Source organism: Xenopus tropicalis, chromosome 6 (genome assembly GCF_000004195.4).
Source record: "Xenopus tropicalis strain Nigerian chromosome 6, UCB_Xtro_10.0, whole genome shotgun sequence".
NCBI lineage: Eukaryota > Metazoa > Chordata > Amphibia > Anura > Pipidae > Xenopus > Xenopus tropicalis.
Genome location: NC_030682.2, coordinates 138,251,072 through 138,267,488, shown reverse-complemented (window position 1 = coordinate 138,267,488; position 16,417 = coordinate 138,251,072). Strand labels below are relative to the sequence as shown.

The 16,417-nt window shown below is 44.8% G+C and overlaps 1 protein-coding gene across 2 annotated transcripts in view; it reads left to right on the top strand.

Annotated features, from left to right (window-relative positions):
- The window catches only part of taf2 (TATA-box binding protein associated factor 2), a 55,038-nt gene extending 38,930 nt beyond the window's left edge, over positions 1-16,108 (top strand). The window contains exons 21-26 of one of the 2 annotated variants that reach the window (XM_018095172.2): positions 791-860; positions 5,438-5,547; positions 9,468-9,697; positions 10,015-10,110; positions 11,533-11,623; positions 13,587-16,108. In XM_018095172.2, the coding sequence (XP_017950661.1) occupies positions 791-860; positions 5,438-5,547; positions 9,468-9,697; positions 10,015-10,110; positions 11,533-11,623; positions 13,587-13,849 (860 nt within the window). In that variant the 3' untranslated portion in view covers positions 13,850-16,108. Of the gene's footprint in view, positions 1-790; positions 861-5,437; positions 5,548-9,467; positions 9,698-10,014; positions 10,159-11,532; positions 11,624-13,586 lie in introns of both variants that reach the window. The other variant, XM_012965181.3, reaches the window with a different exon arrangement.
- The last annotated feature ends 309 nt before the right edge of the window (positions 16,109-16,417 follow it).

Genomic DNA, 16,417 nt, shown 5'->3' with positions numbered 1-16,417 from the left:
GCAGGTTTGATTTTGACCAGATGAAACCATGGTATTGGTGCGTGGGGGATTTTTGTAGAATAAAAAAACATAGTACAGGTATAGGACCCATTATCCAGAATGCTCGGGACCAAGGGTATTCCGAATAAGGGGTCTTTCTGTAATTTGGATCTCCATACCTTAAGTCTACTAAAAAATGAATAAAACATTAATTAAACCCAATAGGATTGTTTTGCATCCAATAAGGATTATTTCTATCTTAGTTGGGATCAATTACAAGGTTCTGTTTTATTTCTACATAAAAAAAGGAAATCAGTTTTAAAATTCTGAATTATTTGCTTATAATGGAGTCTATGGGAGACAGGCTTTCCGTAATTCGGAGCTTTCTGGATAATGGGTTTCCGGATAAGGGGTCCGATACCTGTATTGGTGCTTGGGGGTCTGCATAACCTCAGGGACAATGCGCCACCCCTTCAGAGCCTAGTGTTGATTGGGAGTTGATCCCTGTGCAAGAGCTTTCTGTAATTGATCTAGTACAGAATCCATGTTGTTACTGACATTGCTTACTGAGCCCAATGATATAAATCAGAATAAAAGTCTTGTCTATTTTATAACCTGTCGGCTCATTGTGACATCCCTCTTGCTTAGCACTGGCCCTTTCCCTTTGTAGATAGATGTCCCCTATATAACTCCATGCCATAAGGGTGATATGAAATAAGGTAACATGAAATAAGGCACACTTACTCTGGAACAGCACCATTGCAGTCGGAATATGGGATTAAACCCTTGTTAACGTCAATTGTTTTGTTAGTTGACAGAAGCTGTGAGGACTTGCAATGGCTGCTAACCATGGCACAGAATGATCCTGTCCCGTATATTCGGTAAGTACGGTAAAACAGCGCTGGTTTGTGTGCGTGTATATGAGTAGCCTAGTTAGTCTTGCTGATAGGACAGTGCCATGTTTGGTGCCACTCTCACAGTATGGAAGCTGGGATGCACCCTTCAGGCTTGATGCCCACATTACCTTTATGCACACCCAGCCTGGGGCTGGAACTGTTAACTAAGAGCGTGCTGGATGTTCTTCCTGCATTAACAGATGCCCCTCGGGTTAGGGTATACCAAGCAGTGCCCAGATGTTTGCCAGCAGCATTTCATTAAAGGAGAAGGAAAGGTAAAAACTAAGTAAGCTTTATCAGAAAAGTCTGTGTAAATACAGCCATAAGCACTTTCAGAAAGAGTTCTCTGTCAAAAGATTAGTTGTGTCTGTTTTCCTGTGCCAGAGACGCACAGCTCTCTGCTCTCTCCCCTCTCCTGCTCCCCCCTCCCTCAAGAATGCTAAGAGCTCACTCCCCCCCCTTAGGAATGTGGATCTGAGCCAATCAGCAGGAAGCTTCCTCATAGTCTTACAAACTGAGCATGTACTCCAGTCTTGCTCTTGGTGCAGGAGTGAGGCATTATGGGAACTTTCTTTACACAGCTCTGCGTTTTTTCTTCCTGTTTGTCTTCTATCATCTGAATGGGAGAAATATGGGGAGACTTAAGGGCACTACTGAGAGAACTGAAGGTATGCCTGCAGCTTGAGATTAACTTTTTATTAGCCTTTCCTTCTCCTTTAATGGACACTTGCTCCTCTGTCTTTGTAATCCATTTCCTCCATAAGTAGTAGCTGGCACTTAATTAACAGTATCTCGTGATTATCGGACTATCTACATCCACAGCAGGTAGGTCGTATCATGTCCACAAATGTATGGGCTGGTATAGGGGAGATCCCAGGCTTTTATAAAGGGTGTGGCTTTACAGTTAAAGGTATCCAGATTCATGAGTCCTAACTGGCAGAATGATTGCTTTTGTTTTCTAAACTAGTTCCCCCCCCCCTCCATCGTTGCCTGTGACCCATTCATTATATATACGTAATGGATCATCCAATCACAACCTTATATGCCTCCATAGGGGCGCCATCAAGTTACGCCAAAACTTACGCAATTTACGTAGCTTCTACAAAAACTGCCTAGAAAACTACATAACTTGCCTATGAACTTACGTAACTTGGGACAAACTCCACTGACGCCCAATGAATTAAAAAACCTATGTTAAATTCCACTTCCCCCAATGAACTGACTGACTTATTAGCACATTAATTATCCATTTTAGCTCTTTATAGGATCTGATTATTATAGAGTAACATCAGCTGTTTGTATTGGGATCCATTTACTGAATTATCCATTATACATTCATTACACATTTGACGTTACTTGTGAAAGCAGCATTGGTCTGTTCGTATTGCCTGCCCTGCTGGATCTACCTCCTGATTTAATGTAGCAGAAGGCAGCCGAGAACTGACCCCTGTTACACTGGTTCTGGAGTCAGACCCAGAGAACAAAGGCTAAACAAACACTGCTTTTACCCGCAATAACATTTACAAATGACTTTAAAACCATGATAAGTTTTTCATTAATGTTTATTGGAAAGTTGCTTATAGTTACATTTTCATTATATTTTTTGGGTGCAACCCTCCCTTTAATGTTTATTTATTTTTCCTCCCCTATTCAGTTCCCTTTTGCTTACTAGTAATGTGCTTAGGCGGCTCAGGTTTGCTCCCTGTATGTGAGTGCAGTATGGGGATGCTATGAATGCTCCAGCTTTGGTTTAGGAGCTCACACCCAGGCTCACAGCTGCTGGTCACTGCCACTAGAGGGAGTATGCGCTTGGCTACAAACTGAGCACAGTATTGCACAAAGCAGGGGGCTGCATTTTATACCCTATAAAAGTATTTAGTGTCGAAAATGCTGTGCATCCTATATTGCTTGGTTTAAAGGGAAAGCCTCTCCTTATAACTTCTGTAATGGGTCTCCGTAGTACAGAATCCATGTTGTTACTGGCATTGCTTATTGAGCCCAATGATATAAATCAGAATAAAAGTCTTGTCTATTTTATAAACCTGTAGGCTCATTGTGACTTCCCTCTTGCTTAGAAAGCATGGATTATACAGGTTGCTATAGCTAGCTTCCTGTGGTGCCACCGGGGGTAACTGAGTACCCCTTAATGCTAGGAGAGTTATGATTGGCCGCCTAGGGGCATTGTGTGTTTCCTCTTATATCCCTGGCATTCGCTGTATACACGCCAAGTCGCAGATGGGTCACAGCATCAGATGTTTTGTGTTGTGATTTCCTTTCATCTTTACGTCTCGGCCATTTGGGTGTTTTAATTGGCTAAATCTGTATATAAAGTCATTGGGGCTGTGCTTGAGGTTTTTTACCCTTTGTTGTTCTGTGGCTGTTTTTAAAGCAGTGGAATGTGATCTGATTTTGGTTGTCATTGGTCTTCCTTCCAACAGCAAATACCAACCCTCCATTCTTCTCTCAAATTGTACCCCAGCGAGACACACACTGGGGTAGAATTTTAAAGAAGAACAATGAAGGGTTGGCAGTTGCTGTTAAAGAGACAAACGCCAATGCAGCCAAAGATGGCAGCCATCATCCTCATAGAGAACTGGTACAGAGGAAGTAAAGTGGATCAGATCAAACAGGTAACAGGTAACAGGTAATTTCTGCTATCACAAACCTGCACAGGGCAAACCCCAGTGATAAGTGGGTTCTGCCCAGAAACCTGTCAGTAGCAAAGGCCCAGTAGCCACACATTTAGGAAAGTGATTTCATGATTCTGTTGCATTAAAGTTTGTGTGTATGGGGGTGTCGGTGAGTTGTAGTCAGTGTATTTGTTGTGGTATGTGCAGCAGCACAGTATTTTAGTGGCCCGTCAATAGGCCGGCTCCTAGTCTGCCCTCGCTCGGTCTGTGTCACGTGCTCTGTGTCCACTCCTGGCCCATTCCGGCTGAGTCAGCAGCTTATCTGCCCCTGTATGGGTCATTTTTGCCTCTGTGAATGTCTTACCTTTGCTAAGGCTGATGCCTCACAGGGCTGATTCTCGGCCTGCATTTTTTGCAGACATACCCGCCACTAGCATCAGCCTCCTACCTTGCCTACCTGGAAGCAAGGTTTCCGCCCAGGTACAGGCTCACACAGCGAATATTGGCAGAAAAAAAACAAAACAGGAGAGTTTGCATTTCGAGCTGATATCGTTTTTTTTGGCCAAGCTGTTTCTTGGCCTGGGTTTTTCCACAGCCCCGTGTGGCATCACCCTGAGGGAAACACTTCTGAGTTGTGATGCAAAAAAAAAGTTTTAACACAGATCTTCACCGTATAAAATACCTGCCAGAAAGCACTCACTGTCTCTTAGGTGAACACAGAGCTAGCACTTTCCTAGTAACTGCATGGTGCCTCCCTTTCATGCTCCCAAACACAACTCTCTAAACATACAGCTCCCACCCCTTCCAGTAATAAACCCAAACCATGTGCCGGGAAGCCCTGCCAGTAGCATCATAATATGGAAAAACAATATCCATTTGCCTTGACCTGGCAGTAATTACAATCCACGTTCCCTTATGGGAAGCCATGCTGTTATACTTGCCTTGTCTCCTTTGTATGCACGTATGTATGTTCTGTTGCATGGTGCCATTACTCTGGCTATAAATAATTGAACCAACAAATATATTTGTAGCTGTAATATTGGTGTGTAGGCGCCATCTCAGTGCATTGTGCCTGAGCTTTCAGAAGGAGCCAGCGCTACACATTAGAACTGCTTTCAGCTAATCTATTGTTTCTCCTACTCCCATGTAACTGGAGAAGTCCCAAGCCGGACTTGGATTTCTTACTATTGAGTGCTATTCTGATACCTACTGGGAGCTGCTATCTTGCTCCCTTCCCATTGTTCTGCTGATCGGCTGCTGGGAGGGGGGATATCACTCCAACTTGCAGCACAGCAGTAAAGTGTGCCTGAGTCTGAGCTTTCAGAAGGAGCCAGCATTACACATTAGAACTGCTTTCAGCTAACCTATTGTTTCTCCTACTCCCATGTAACTGGAGGAGTCCCAAGCCGGACTTGGATTTCTTACTATTGAGCGCTATTCTGATACCTACTGAGAGCTGCTATGTTTCTCCCTTCCCATTGTTCTGCTGATTGGCTGCTGGGAGGGGGGGGGGATATCACAGCGCAGCAGTAAAGTGTGACTGAAGTTTATCAGAGCCCTTTAATTCTTCTGATGCATTCACCCCTCAGGCAGATACCAGGCCCTTTGGGTCCCTAGTAATCATATTATCTGACAGTATCTTTGGCGGTCAGTTGAGCCATGCTATAAATAAAGAAGAATATCTGTATAGCAGAGAATGAGTAATTGTGGTGTTTGTAGCAAGGCGTATTTCCTTATCGTTGCGCGTGTCTGTTTATCTCGCAGCTGCATTCCCAAGGATGTTTATTGCGGCTTGTTCTTTGGCAATTCCTTGCCCTGACCTTTTGTTTCCATTCAGTTTTAAAAATATAATATTTCTCTATCGTAAAATAAACGTCTTGTCAACTGCTGGAGCGCCATAATCTCCCATCATTCCATGTCCTTGTTTTCTAGGCACAAGATCTTCTACATGCTCTCAAAGAACCCCCCATTCACCAAGAACATGGAGTCCCCTCTGTGCAATGAAGCTCTAGTCGATCAGCTTTGGAAGCTTATGAATTCAGGTAGGGCAGCCACTCCAGGGTAGTAACCTGCTTGCATAACTCTTTATGGTCTTCTTCTCTAGGTGCCCAGTTTCCAAAGCATGGCCCTCACTCATCATGCATGATCTATCTTCTAGTAAAGCAGTGGTGCTCAACCAATGGCTCACAAGCAACATTTTGCTGACCCCCTAACATTGATATTGATCCTAGTGGCCACGTAATAGGTGCCTATTTTTACATTCCTGACTTTGAGGCATAGACACAGGTTTACTCAGAGCAGAGCCTCCTGCAGGTTGGAAGTCGGCATTGGGCAAATAGCCAATCACAGCCCTTGTATAGCATCCTGAAATAAATTTTTAATGCATTTGTAGCTCTCTGACACCTCTCTAAGGTCTTCCTAGTCAGAGAGAGGAGGAGGGACTCAGAAAGCCAAAGGGGGTGGAGATTCACGCTAGACAAGGAAGTAAAAGCCTCTCTAAGGTCTTCCTAGTCAGAGGAGGAGGGACTCAGAAAGCCAAAGGGGGTGGAGATTCACGCTAGACAAGGAAGTAAAAGCCTCTCTAAGGTCTTCCTAGTCAGAGGAGGAGGGACTCAGAAAGCCAAAGGGGGTGGAGATTCACGCTAGACAAGGAAGTAAAAGCTGCAGTTCCTCTGCTTGTAATAACAAAGTAAATCTGCAGGCAGAGAGAAAGGTATGTTGTTATGGAGACTGTACAGAGTCATTTTAGGGGTTTTTAAAATACAACAGTACATTATATTTTAATTACTTTATTTTACTTTCATTTTTTGGTTTTACTGTTCCTTTTAGAGGAAAAGGGGATAGCAATGTCAGGGTTTGGGAGATTCTGAGACTCTTCAGTGTCGAGCAAATAGGAGTTTGTGCAGAACTTTGGGCTTCTTGGAAATTAGCAGTGCAGTTATCCATAGGGGTTCACTGTGCGAATCAAAAATGTTCTATTTGAGTGTATTTTAGTCAGAGCATTTTCCTCATTAAATGGATTGAGGCTCCTTTATTGGCAATTTTTCCAGGTTTCCTGCTGCAAAAAATGTAAACAACGGGGCTCCCTGCACCTGCGCTCTAATTGGAACACGTGATACCTTCATTAGCGAGGCGCAAACCTACTGACTGTGTACAGATGAAATAAGGCAGAATATCAGCCCATTACTTCATTGTTCCCTTATACTCCGAGCAAAGTGCCGGGTAATCTCCGTGTAGCCACAGTTAATAAATCTCACCGGATACCACCCACACACTGCGCTAGTGTTATCCCTTTTGGGTTCCATTCGGGGGTTATTTTTCTTTTACTCGAATTTCCATCAGAAGGTGTGAAAGAGATTTAGGGCCTTTAAATATAAGAGGCTTGCGTGTATTTAGATTCCACATGGCCAGCATATTGCTATAGTGAGAGCCAGGATTCATTTTGCCCCAAGGAGCCAAGTACTTTACTCATGAATATTCTGTTCCCAATTTTAGGTTGTTCATAACAGTCCTATGGTAAAATATAACCCCATCAGTGGCATATCTATAGAGGAAGCAGACCCTGTGGTTGGGGGGGAATCTGCTTCCTCTATAGCTAAGAAGTTAGACTATAGTAAAATAAAATAAATCCCCCCTTCCCAGCTGCTCTCTTACCTGCGGGCAGGGAGCTGAGATCATGGGCTGGGAGGAATTGGGGGGACATGGCCGGGGGTTGGTCAGGGGCGTGTAAGTGGGCAGACAGGGGCGGGGAGGGGGTGGTTGGAGTGCTGGGTAAGAGTGCCTGTGCTCAGGGCTCCTCCAAATTTCTTTTGTGTGTGGAGGGAGGGGGGGCGCCAACTTATGCCCCTGATATGCCCTGCCACCTACAACATGTATATAGTTAGGCTCTTCCAGCTGAGTAATATCAGTGAAGGAATAGACAATCTCAAATCCAACTACTGAAACCTAAATACTCCTGTGCCCACTGTACATGATGTTAAGCTTGAGGCCCATGGCACTGTGGGCAATCTCCCCAGTCTGGTGGTGAAACAGCCTTGATCAACTGGCAGTCAGATTTAAGATGACCCACTGTACATGATGTTAAGCTTGAGGCCCATGGCACTGTGGGAAATCTCGCCGGTCTGGTGGTGAAACAGCCTTGATCAGCTGGCAGTCAGATTCAAGATGACCTACAGACACAAGGAGCAATGTTTTCAACATCATCAGTCACTAACTCTATGAAACGGGGCTCTATGTATGAGAACCAGAAATACTCCGCTGCTAACAGAGAAACATGGAAGCCCAACAGGAGATAACCAGAACACACCTAAGCAAGCCAGAATCTCTCTGGGAGTAAGGCCAGTAGATGGACAGGTACTTGGAATTCCAGGGCCTATTTTGAATCCCAGTCCAGGCCTGGATCTGAAACCTGCAGTTGGGAGAAGGAATTCTTAGAATCTGGGAAAACTAGAGTCCCATGCAAAAGAAGATTAGTTTGATGGTCAGAAGAGACATGTAGAAAGCAATGGTGGCGTTACCACGTATTAAATCCAGGGGAAGTTGGGCAGTCATTTCCCTGGTCATCTTTTTCAGATCTAAAAGGATATGTTATGTCCTGAATGGAATAATAACAAAGTTCTGTAATCTTAGTACAGGTGTGGGATCTGTTATCTGGAAGCAAGTTATGGATAACTTGCAGTTTAAAGGTTCCCGATGGAAGCTCTGAAATTACTTGAAAGCCATCTCCCATAGCCTCCATTTTAATAAAATATTTAAAGTTTTTAAAAATGATTTCCTTCTTCTCTGTAGTAATAAAATAGCCAATAGGCAATCCTATTTGGTTTAATTAATGTTTTTTAGTAGACTTAAGGTATGGAGATCTTAAGGTATGGACAAGCTATGTTGAAACGCCCTGTGGTCCAATGACATGGCCATTAGTCTACTTCTCCTTGTCTAGTGCCACCTTCCCACTTCCCTTGGGATCTGCTTATTAAATCTGTTTGGGTTGGCACAATATCTATCTTTTCAACCAGCTTGCTGATTGGTCAGATAACCCAAACATTTCCCTGTGTCATGGTGGTAATATACGCCATTGGAACCATCCTGGTGGGTTTCAGAGCTGGGGAAGGTTACCAGGGCATGCAAGTCATTTCCATACAAACAGCTGCCTTCCTGCCTATTACAGAAACGTTCATGTGCCCCTCATTCTCTGAGCACCTTTGTAAGTCATTAGAATCAAAAACAGTCATTTTGGTTCTCTTCCCCCCAAGGCGCTTGCAGAATGGCCGATGAGTGGGTGCCATTTAATATCACTGGGAGGAAACACGGCTATAAAACAGCAATGGAGCATGGAGCTTTGAAACAAGGATTTTATTGTGCATTTGAGCTCCTGGTTACTTGATTATTTTTTTTTCCATTCAATGTGTTTTTGTTACGCTCTAGGGGGTGGGGGTGAATGGGGAGCCTGCTTGCCAAGCTTTGAAGCTGCCAGATGTTCAAACAAGGGACTGGAGGATTGTGCTGTATCCCTACGAGGAGCCGTCCTTCAGTCCCCTCCGAAGCACAGAATATATATATATTGTTTATCCCGTGTGGTTCCGGCGTGAAGGAACGGCGTGTCTGGCTTATGTTCCATTTATGACACACTTAGAAAGTGCTTGTAGAGGCCATTACAGTGTTTACTGTTTAAACAAATGGAAAAGAAACCCTGTCAAGTGGAGGTTAGCAGAATATTAATGTAATGGGAGTCGTTAGGGGGCTGCTGTGGGGGGACAGTTGCTTAAATGAAAAGGTGAAAGGGGAAATACAGATATGGACAGGCTTGCTAACTCTGGGTTTATATTGTATATTATTCTATGTTTACGTTAATTGTACCACGCAGATGGGGGCATCCGCAACATCACTGTGGCAAGGGGGTCTCACCTTCTGCAGTCTATGGAACCTTCCTGGCATAATCAGACGCCATGTTTCATTTCATCCCTAGGTACGTCCCATGACTGGAGGTTACGGTGCGGGGCTGTCGATCTGTACCACATCCTCTTTGGCCTCAGCCGACCTTCATGCCTGCCGCTGCCAGAGCTCGGATTAGTCCTTAATCTGAAGGAGAAGAAGGCTGTGCTGAACCCCACCATCATTCCAGAGCCAGCAGCCAGTAACCCAGACCCGGTGCCAAGTGCCGGCATGCATGGGCAAGTCACAGCATTTCCAAACAATGTAAGATTATTATAAAAGCAATTTAGTGCACAAATAACACTGTGTTCTAATAACTGAAATAATCTACATCAAGACTAAGCCATTATTTATACTGCTGCTGGGATCTAAATCGGCTTTCAGCTTTGCAGTGGGCTTCTGATTAAAGGGGTTTGCTGCTTGGAGCCGATAGAAAAATTTCCATGTTTATAATCAACCAGGACCTTGTATCGGTTTCTTTTCTTATGGCAGCCAGTGTAGGAGCGGATAAGAAGCCCAAGTTGCCAGTTCTGCCGCTGGTCACGGCCATCACTGTAACATTACATTGTGTTTCTCACAAGGAGGAAGATTCCAAGGAAGCCGTGGCCAGTGTTCTGTCCCTAGGGGTGAAACGGAAAGCGGAGGCATCTTTCGACTCATCAGTGGAGCCTGGGCAGGTACTGGAGAAGAATGAGGACAGCAATAAAGTCAAACTGAAAATGAGAGTAAGGACATGTAGCTTCTGCTTCCCTTATCAGGATAAGGGGAGTCCTCATTATAAACGTGGATCAGTGTGTATTTATTTGGCTCCTCTTGGTAAGGTTCACAGGGCCTGTTGCTGAGTGAGTGGCCACGCTTCTGCCAGTCAGCTCTTCTGCTATACAGTTCCCTGCTGGAATGGCCGCCAGTGGAATATGCTGTATGTAAGCGGTTTCGTACAGTATTCTGTGGGTGTATGGTGGATTGACGAGGCAACCGATATCACAGAAGCGTTGGATATCTGTTGTCTCGTCGATGGGGTGGGACAGAAGATTTTGATTGGGCGCCTGAGCAAAGGCAAGCGTTAAGGGATGAATCGTCAGATAGAGGTAGAATTCCTATTGTTTCTACCACCATATCTGATGATTCAGCCCTGAATGTTTGTGGAGGGTACAAACGATCTTTGCAGGTAAGTCAGGTTTGTAGCCCTCCAGTTATCATGAGCTACAGAATTCAACAGAGTTGCAGTTCTGACATCCCTGTTCCAGTGCAAAGTTTGAAGTTTTTTTTTTTTGCAGCAGGCTGGGGGAAGCAGTATTCTGTTGCACTGCTTGCTTCCTTTTCTGTGGGGGGGGGGGGGGGGTCACTGTTGCATATAATATGTTTATTGATGTTTTTTGTTTTTTTTTTTGTCCCAATCCAATTAACTACACATAATAGTGACAACACACACCTTAATAAATCCATGGCAGTCCATGAAAATATCTCTGCTGGTGTCCCAAATGTACCTGCACCTGAAACCCTCTCTTAGGAATACCCTTTCCAAGCCACCCAAGTACCGATTGGTTGGAGGCAGTCAGCACAGCAGCAGACTCATTTGTAAACAAGCTCCTAATTTCTTCTCACTTTCCTATGTCGCCCCATCTGCCTGACTTGATCTTTCCCCCGATAAAAAGGATGGGAATAGTAGCCATCGAACCGAGGACTGCATCAACGAGCCGATGCGGTCCCCTATCTGACTGGAAAATCAAACTTAATCGACCCCTTTCTAATTTTTGGCCAAATATCAATTGGGGAGGCCCATAAGGGGGCCCCATAGATGGGCAGATAAGATGCCAATTGATCTAGAGGACTCAAATTGGCAGCTTAAATCTGCCTGTGTATGGCCACCTTTAATTGTATGGTGAGTCCACAGCTAGACAGGGGGTAGATTGACACCCATCCCTTGAATGCCAAAGCTGCTTGGCCTGCCCCAGTTAATACTAATGAGTAGCTTGAACTTGTGTCTTTAGGCCCATAATGTATCTGTTATATAGAGTGGTACAGTTCCCCCCCACAGAGATCTTGGGATTATGTTACTATTTGTGTGTTTTCTTGCTAATTCCTGAGTTTTCTTGCAGGAAGAAGAGGAGATAGATATGGACACAGTGCATGACAGCCAGGCTTTCATATATCACCATCTGAACATGCTGGAGAGACCATCGACACCAGGTACCATCAGGGCCCATGGGACATGGAGTCAGTAGATAACAGCAGTCCCCTGTCCAGTTGTATGCCTGTAGTGCCCTTCTTACAATTAATACATTCCTTGTGGTTCATCTGATGCCGCCTTGCGTGGAGTAACCCCCAAATCCTGCGCAATAGAACTAAAACCGACCCTCACAGAAGTCCATTTAGTTACATTTTAGGACACAGCAAAGCTGAATTTAGGAGTCAGATTCTGCACTGGGGGCCTCGGTGCGCCAAGCTTTGGATTCATTCGCTGCTGCAAAGAGACAGTGTTTGGCTTCCAGCACAGCTATTGGCTCCCGTCCCTGACACATACACACCATCAGCAGCTGTGGGGCTCCCTTAGTGGGGCGCCGATGAGGATTACAGAGACACAGGGATACAGTTTCCTCTTACTTTCCCCTCTCTCTAAATAAGCTGAGTGGCTGCATTGCTCTGTATATCCTATATTCCATTAGCTTTATCTCACTCTTTAGCCTCCTGGTTGATTGATTGGATACCCAGATGTTGTGATTTGCCAGTGTGATCATTGGCCAATCAGATTGTTAAACCAGGCAGGTCTGTATCTGAACAATTCTTAACAGATTGGTATCAAACAAAGGGATTTGGACCACACACAGAGATAACGGGGCCAGTCTGGCCTGCAACGTACCATTTGGCCCACACAATAGGTCTGTGTGTGGCCTGCGCCATAGCATCACTGATAACCCTTTCTGCTGTCAGATCATTTGCACTGATGTTCCAAAAGCCGCTGGAGCTGTGTGTGCAGAGAGGCATCTGGTTTTGATAACGTACATGAAATATGGTTTGGCGGGTCGGCCTGCAGCAGGAACCCTGTACAAACACAGTAATGGCACCATTCATCTTAGTTAGTGACCCAGAGCCGACAGGGATGAATTACTGTCCCTCAGAGCCTACTGGGTCGGTCGCTCAATCAAGTTAGCAAGCAGAGTTTATCTGTACATACAAGTGTTACTGTCCTTAGACACCCAAGCGAGTCTTTAAAGGGGTTGTTCACCTTTGTGTTAACTGTTAGTAAGATGCAGAGAGTATTTTAGTAGCTATCTGGTTGCTAGGGTCCAAATTACCCTGGCAACCAATCAGTGATGTGCGTGAGACATTGGAATATGATTAGGAGAGGGCCTGAATAGAAAGAAAAGTAAGGTTTATGTACGGCATATTACGTACATCTCCTGTAGGTTTAGGTACAGCGTATTGCGTACATCTCCTGTAGGTTTAGGTACGGTGTATTACGTACATCCCCTGTAGGTTTAGGAACGGCGTATTACGTACATCTCCTGTAGGTTTAGGTACAGCGTATTACGTACATCCCCTGTAGGTTTAGGTACGGCGTATTACGTACATCCCCAGTAGGTTTAGGTACAGCGTATTACGTACATCTCCTGTAGGTTTAGGTACGGCGTATTACGTACATCCCCTGTAGGTTTAGGTAAGGCGTATTACGTACATCCCCTGTAGGTTTAGGTACGGCGTATTACGTACATCCCCTGTAGGTTTAGGTACGGCGTATTACGTACATCTCCTGTAGGTTTAGGTACGGCATATTACGTACATCCCCTGTAGGTTTAGGTACGGTGTATTACGTACATCTCCTGTAGGTTTAGGTACGGCGTATTACGTACATCTCCTGTAGGTTTAGATACGGCGTATAACGTACATCCCCTGTAGGTTTAGGTACGGCGTATTACGTACATCTCCTGTAGGTTTAGGTACGGCGTATTACGTACATCCCCTGTAGGTTTAGGTACAGTGTATTACGTACATCTCCTGTAGGTTTAGGTACAGTGTATTACGTACATCTCCTGTAGGTTTAGGTACAGTGTATTACGTACATCTCCTGTAGGTTTAGGTACAGTGTATTACATACATCTCCTGTAGGTTTAGGTACAGTGTATTACATACATCTCCTGCTTTGTTACCCCAGGGAAGGAACAGTCCGGCTTGGACTCACACCTGCCGCTGCCATCTGTTCCCTTATCAGCCTTTATGAAGGAATCAAGCTCCTCAAAGCACAGCGACCACCATCACCACCACCATCACGATCACAAGAAGAAGAAGAAGAAGCACAAGCATAAGCACAAGCACAAACACAAGCACGAGAGCAAAGAGAAAGAGCGCGAGCTGCTCCCTTTCTCCAATAGTCCTGCCAGCGGACGCTCCATCAAGTCCCCCTCGCTGTCCGACTGATCCTGCACCAACGACTGGTATAACTATATATACGCACCCTAACTATGTATGCGCCCAGTGTGATAGAGTGCAGCTTCCTACAGGGTGTAACACACACAGCACCTAGTGGGAGACGCCAGAATATAAACCACCCAGAGTCGATCATCATCATCAGGGTTTGCTGATTTGTCTCTGAGGGACCAATTACATCTGGTTAAGCCATCGGTTCAACAAACTGCAAACAGTGTTTTTAATGTTCATGTAGAGCCCTAACGTAAATGGGTGTAATTATGTACATTACTGGGATCTGATGGCCCCTGACTCTGTTCACTTTACAAGCCCAATGGGATAAATCAGGGGAAAAGGGGGGTCTACGAGATTTTATTCTACATTGTTTTTTTTTAACTAGGCATTGGCTATATACTGGCACACAATAGGGCAGCTGTTTTAGATGTGATTGGAAGCAGCCATACTACTCCTTAGGCCTGTGTGTTGGGGGGCAAAGGATCTACTAAGGGGAGCAGTATGGCGCCCCCAGCTCATATCTCTGGCCATGGACGTATGCAGGGGTGGAACATTCTGCCCACAAAAGCTTATGCAAGAGCAACAGCACATCAGTCACCAATGAGTAATGAGGCGTCTAATTGGCCAATCACTGTACATAAGGCATCTAATAGGCCAATCACTGTACAGCAAATTCACTGTTTTTATCCTGATCCGTGATGGTCCGTGTCTGGGAGCAGAGAATTTTTTTAGGTTACAATTTGCCTTTGACGAATAAAGGTATTTCTGAGAAGTATATTTTTCACTATAGTTGCGCATTGCGAGAATATGAACAGTCGTTCCTTTTTGTGCTGAATTAGCAAAGGCTTTTGGTTTGGCCAACTGACTGGCTGGGCTACATTGATGCTCATTTTATATGAAGAGTTCCAGTCTATTGTAGCCAGTGGGTTGTTACAGTTGTGCATCTTTGTTGCTATAGCGCTGCCTCCGAACTTGCACAGGTTGGCCCAAAGAGCAGTAGAGCCCAGCAACAGTAGCATCTCAGAGCCAAGACACATCTCCCTCGGAGACACATCCCCCCCCAACTTACGCTACCCCCTTCTGTATAATTGTAAGGCCAAGTTGCAGATTGACATTAGCGAGACCTAAGTAAAGGAGGCCATACACGGCAGATTTTAGCTGCTCATTTGGGGCCTTCAGACTGATTCGGCAGCTTATCTGCCCGTGTATGGGATGTCAGTCGGACAGGAATGATTTTTCAAGTCTGATCAAGAGCCGCATTGGCTTTTTTAATGCTGTCTTTGTTCCAACCGCTCCTATCGCTCTTCATTGTAATGAAATCTTGTGGCGAAACAAGCAGATCATACAGTGTATGGCCACCTTAAGATGGCGGGTAAACTATACACAGAACTCAGCTGAATATGCCAAGTAGAGTTATCTATAGATTGGTCCCCTCTCTTTGTGTTAAACCCACCCTCATTGCCCTTCTTGTTCTTCTCATTACCCTCTCTCCCATCCTATCATGGTACTATGGTGACTCCATATCTTTCCTATCGTTATGAGTAGCTCTCGGCTAAGGTGGCCATAAATGCTTTAATAAAAGCTTACATTTAGTCCCTCCAGTCAGCAGCTTATTGGCCGGAATATGGGGCCCTCCTGAAGGCCCTTTCTAATAATCTTCCCGATATGAGACAGGTTAGAGACTCCCATTGGCCCCTTTCTTTCACTACAGGTCTCCCAAGGGCCCCGTTGACCCATGGCCTAAATACTCCAATTAGGCACAGCACATTGAAGGCAAATTCAGGTACCCACCTTATAGTGTATGCCCAGTCTTACTCTCAGCCCTGGGCCCTATTTGCATCAGGAGCCCTTTAGAAATAACCTTTATTTTGTAAGAAATACAATAAAGATAACATTTTTGCACTCTGCTAGACTATATTTTTAATATAAACAACCTGTGGTCTTGTAGCTGGGATCAAACTACAACTCTCAGCATTCATCAACAGTGGCGCTGGGAGTTATAGTGCAAACACAGCTGGAGGGTCACTAGGTAAATATCACTGGCTTAGGGGGTATTTTCTGAGTTTGGGGGCCACAGCTGCTGCACCCACAGCCCCTAATGTTTTTGCCTGTACGTGTGTTTTATTTTCTGCCTCAGTTCTGGACAATTATGCTTTGGGGGGGGGGGGGGCGCAACAGTATGTGCTTTTTGTTACTTTTTGTAATATAACTATTTGTTTTATTAATGACATTTGTGAATTAAAACATTTTATATTATTCTGTTCTGTTTCATTTGTGGCTGTATTTAAAGAGTTTTACTTACAAAAATGTGTTCCTAGGAAAATCAATTCCCCCTGTGCTGCCCGCAGCCCAGAGGAACCTGCATATCATATAGTGTATCAGACTCACTGGTCTGTTGGTGCAACACTGTGTCTGTGAGCTATGGCCATGCACATACCATGTGTTGTAGCGTTACTTGAGCCAAAAGTTGATGGGTGCCGTTACATTGGAATTATGGGGGAAAAACATGGGGAATGGTGGCATTTTGCACCTACGAGGCTTGCTATCTTCTCTTCTGCTGTTGCC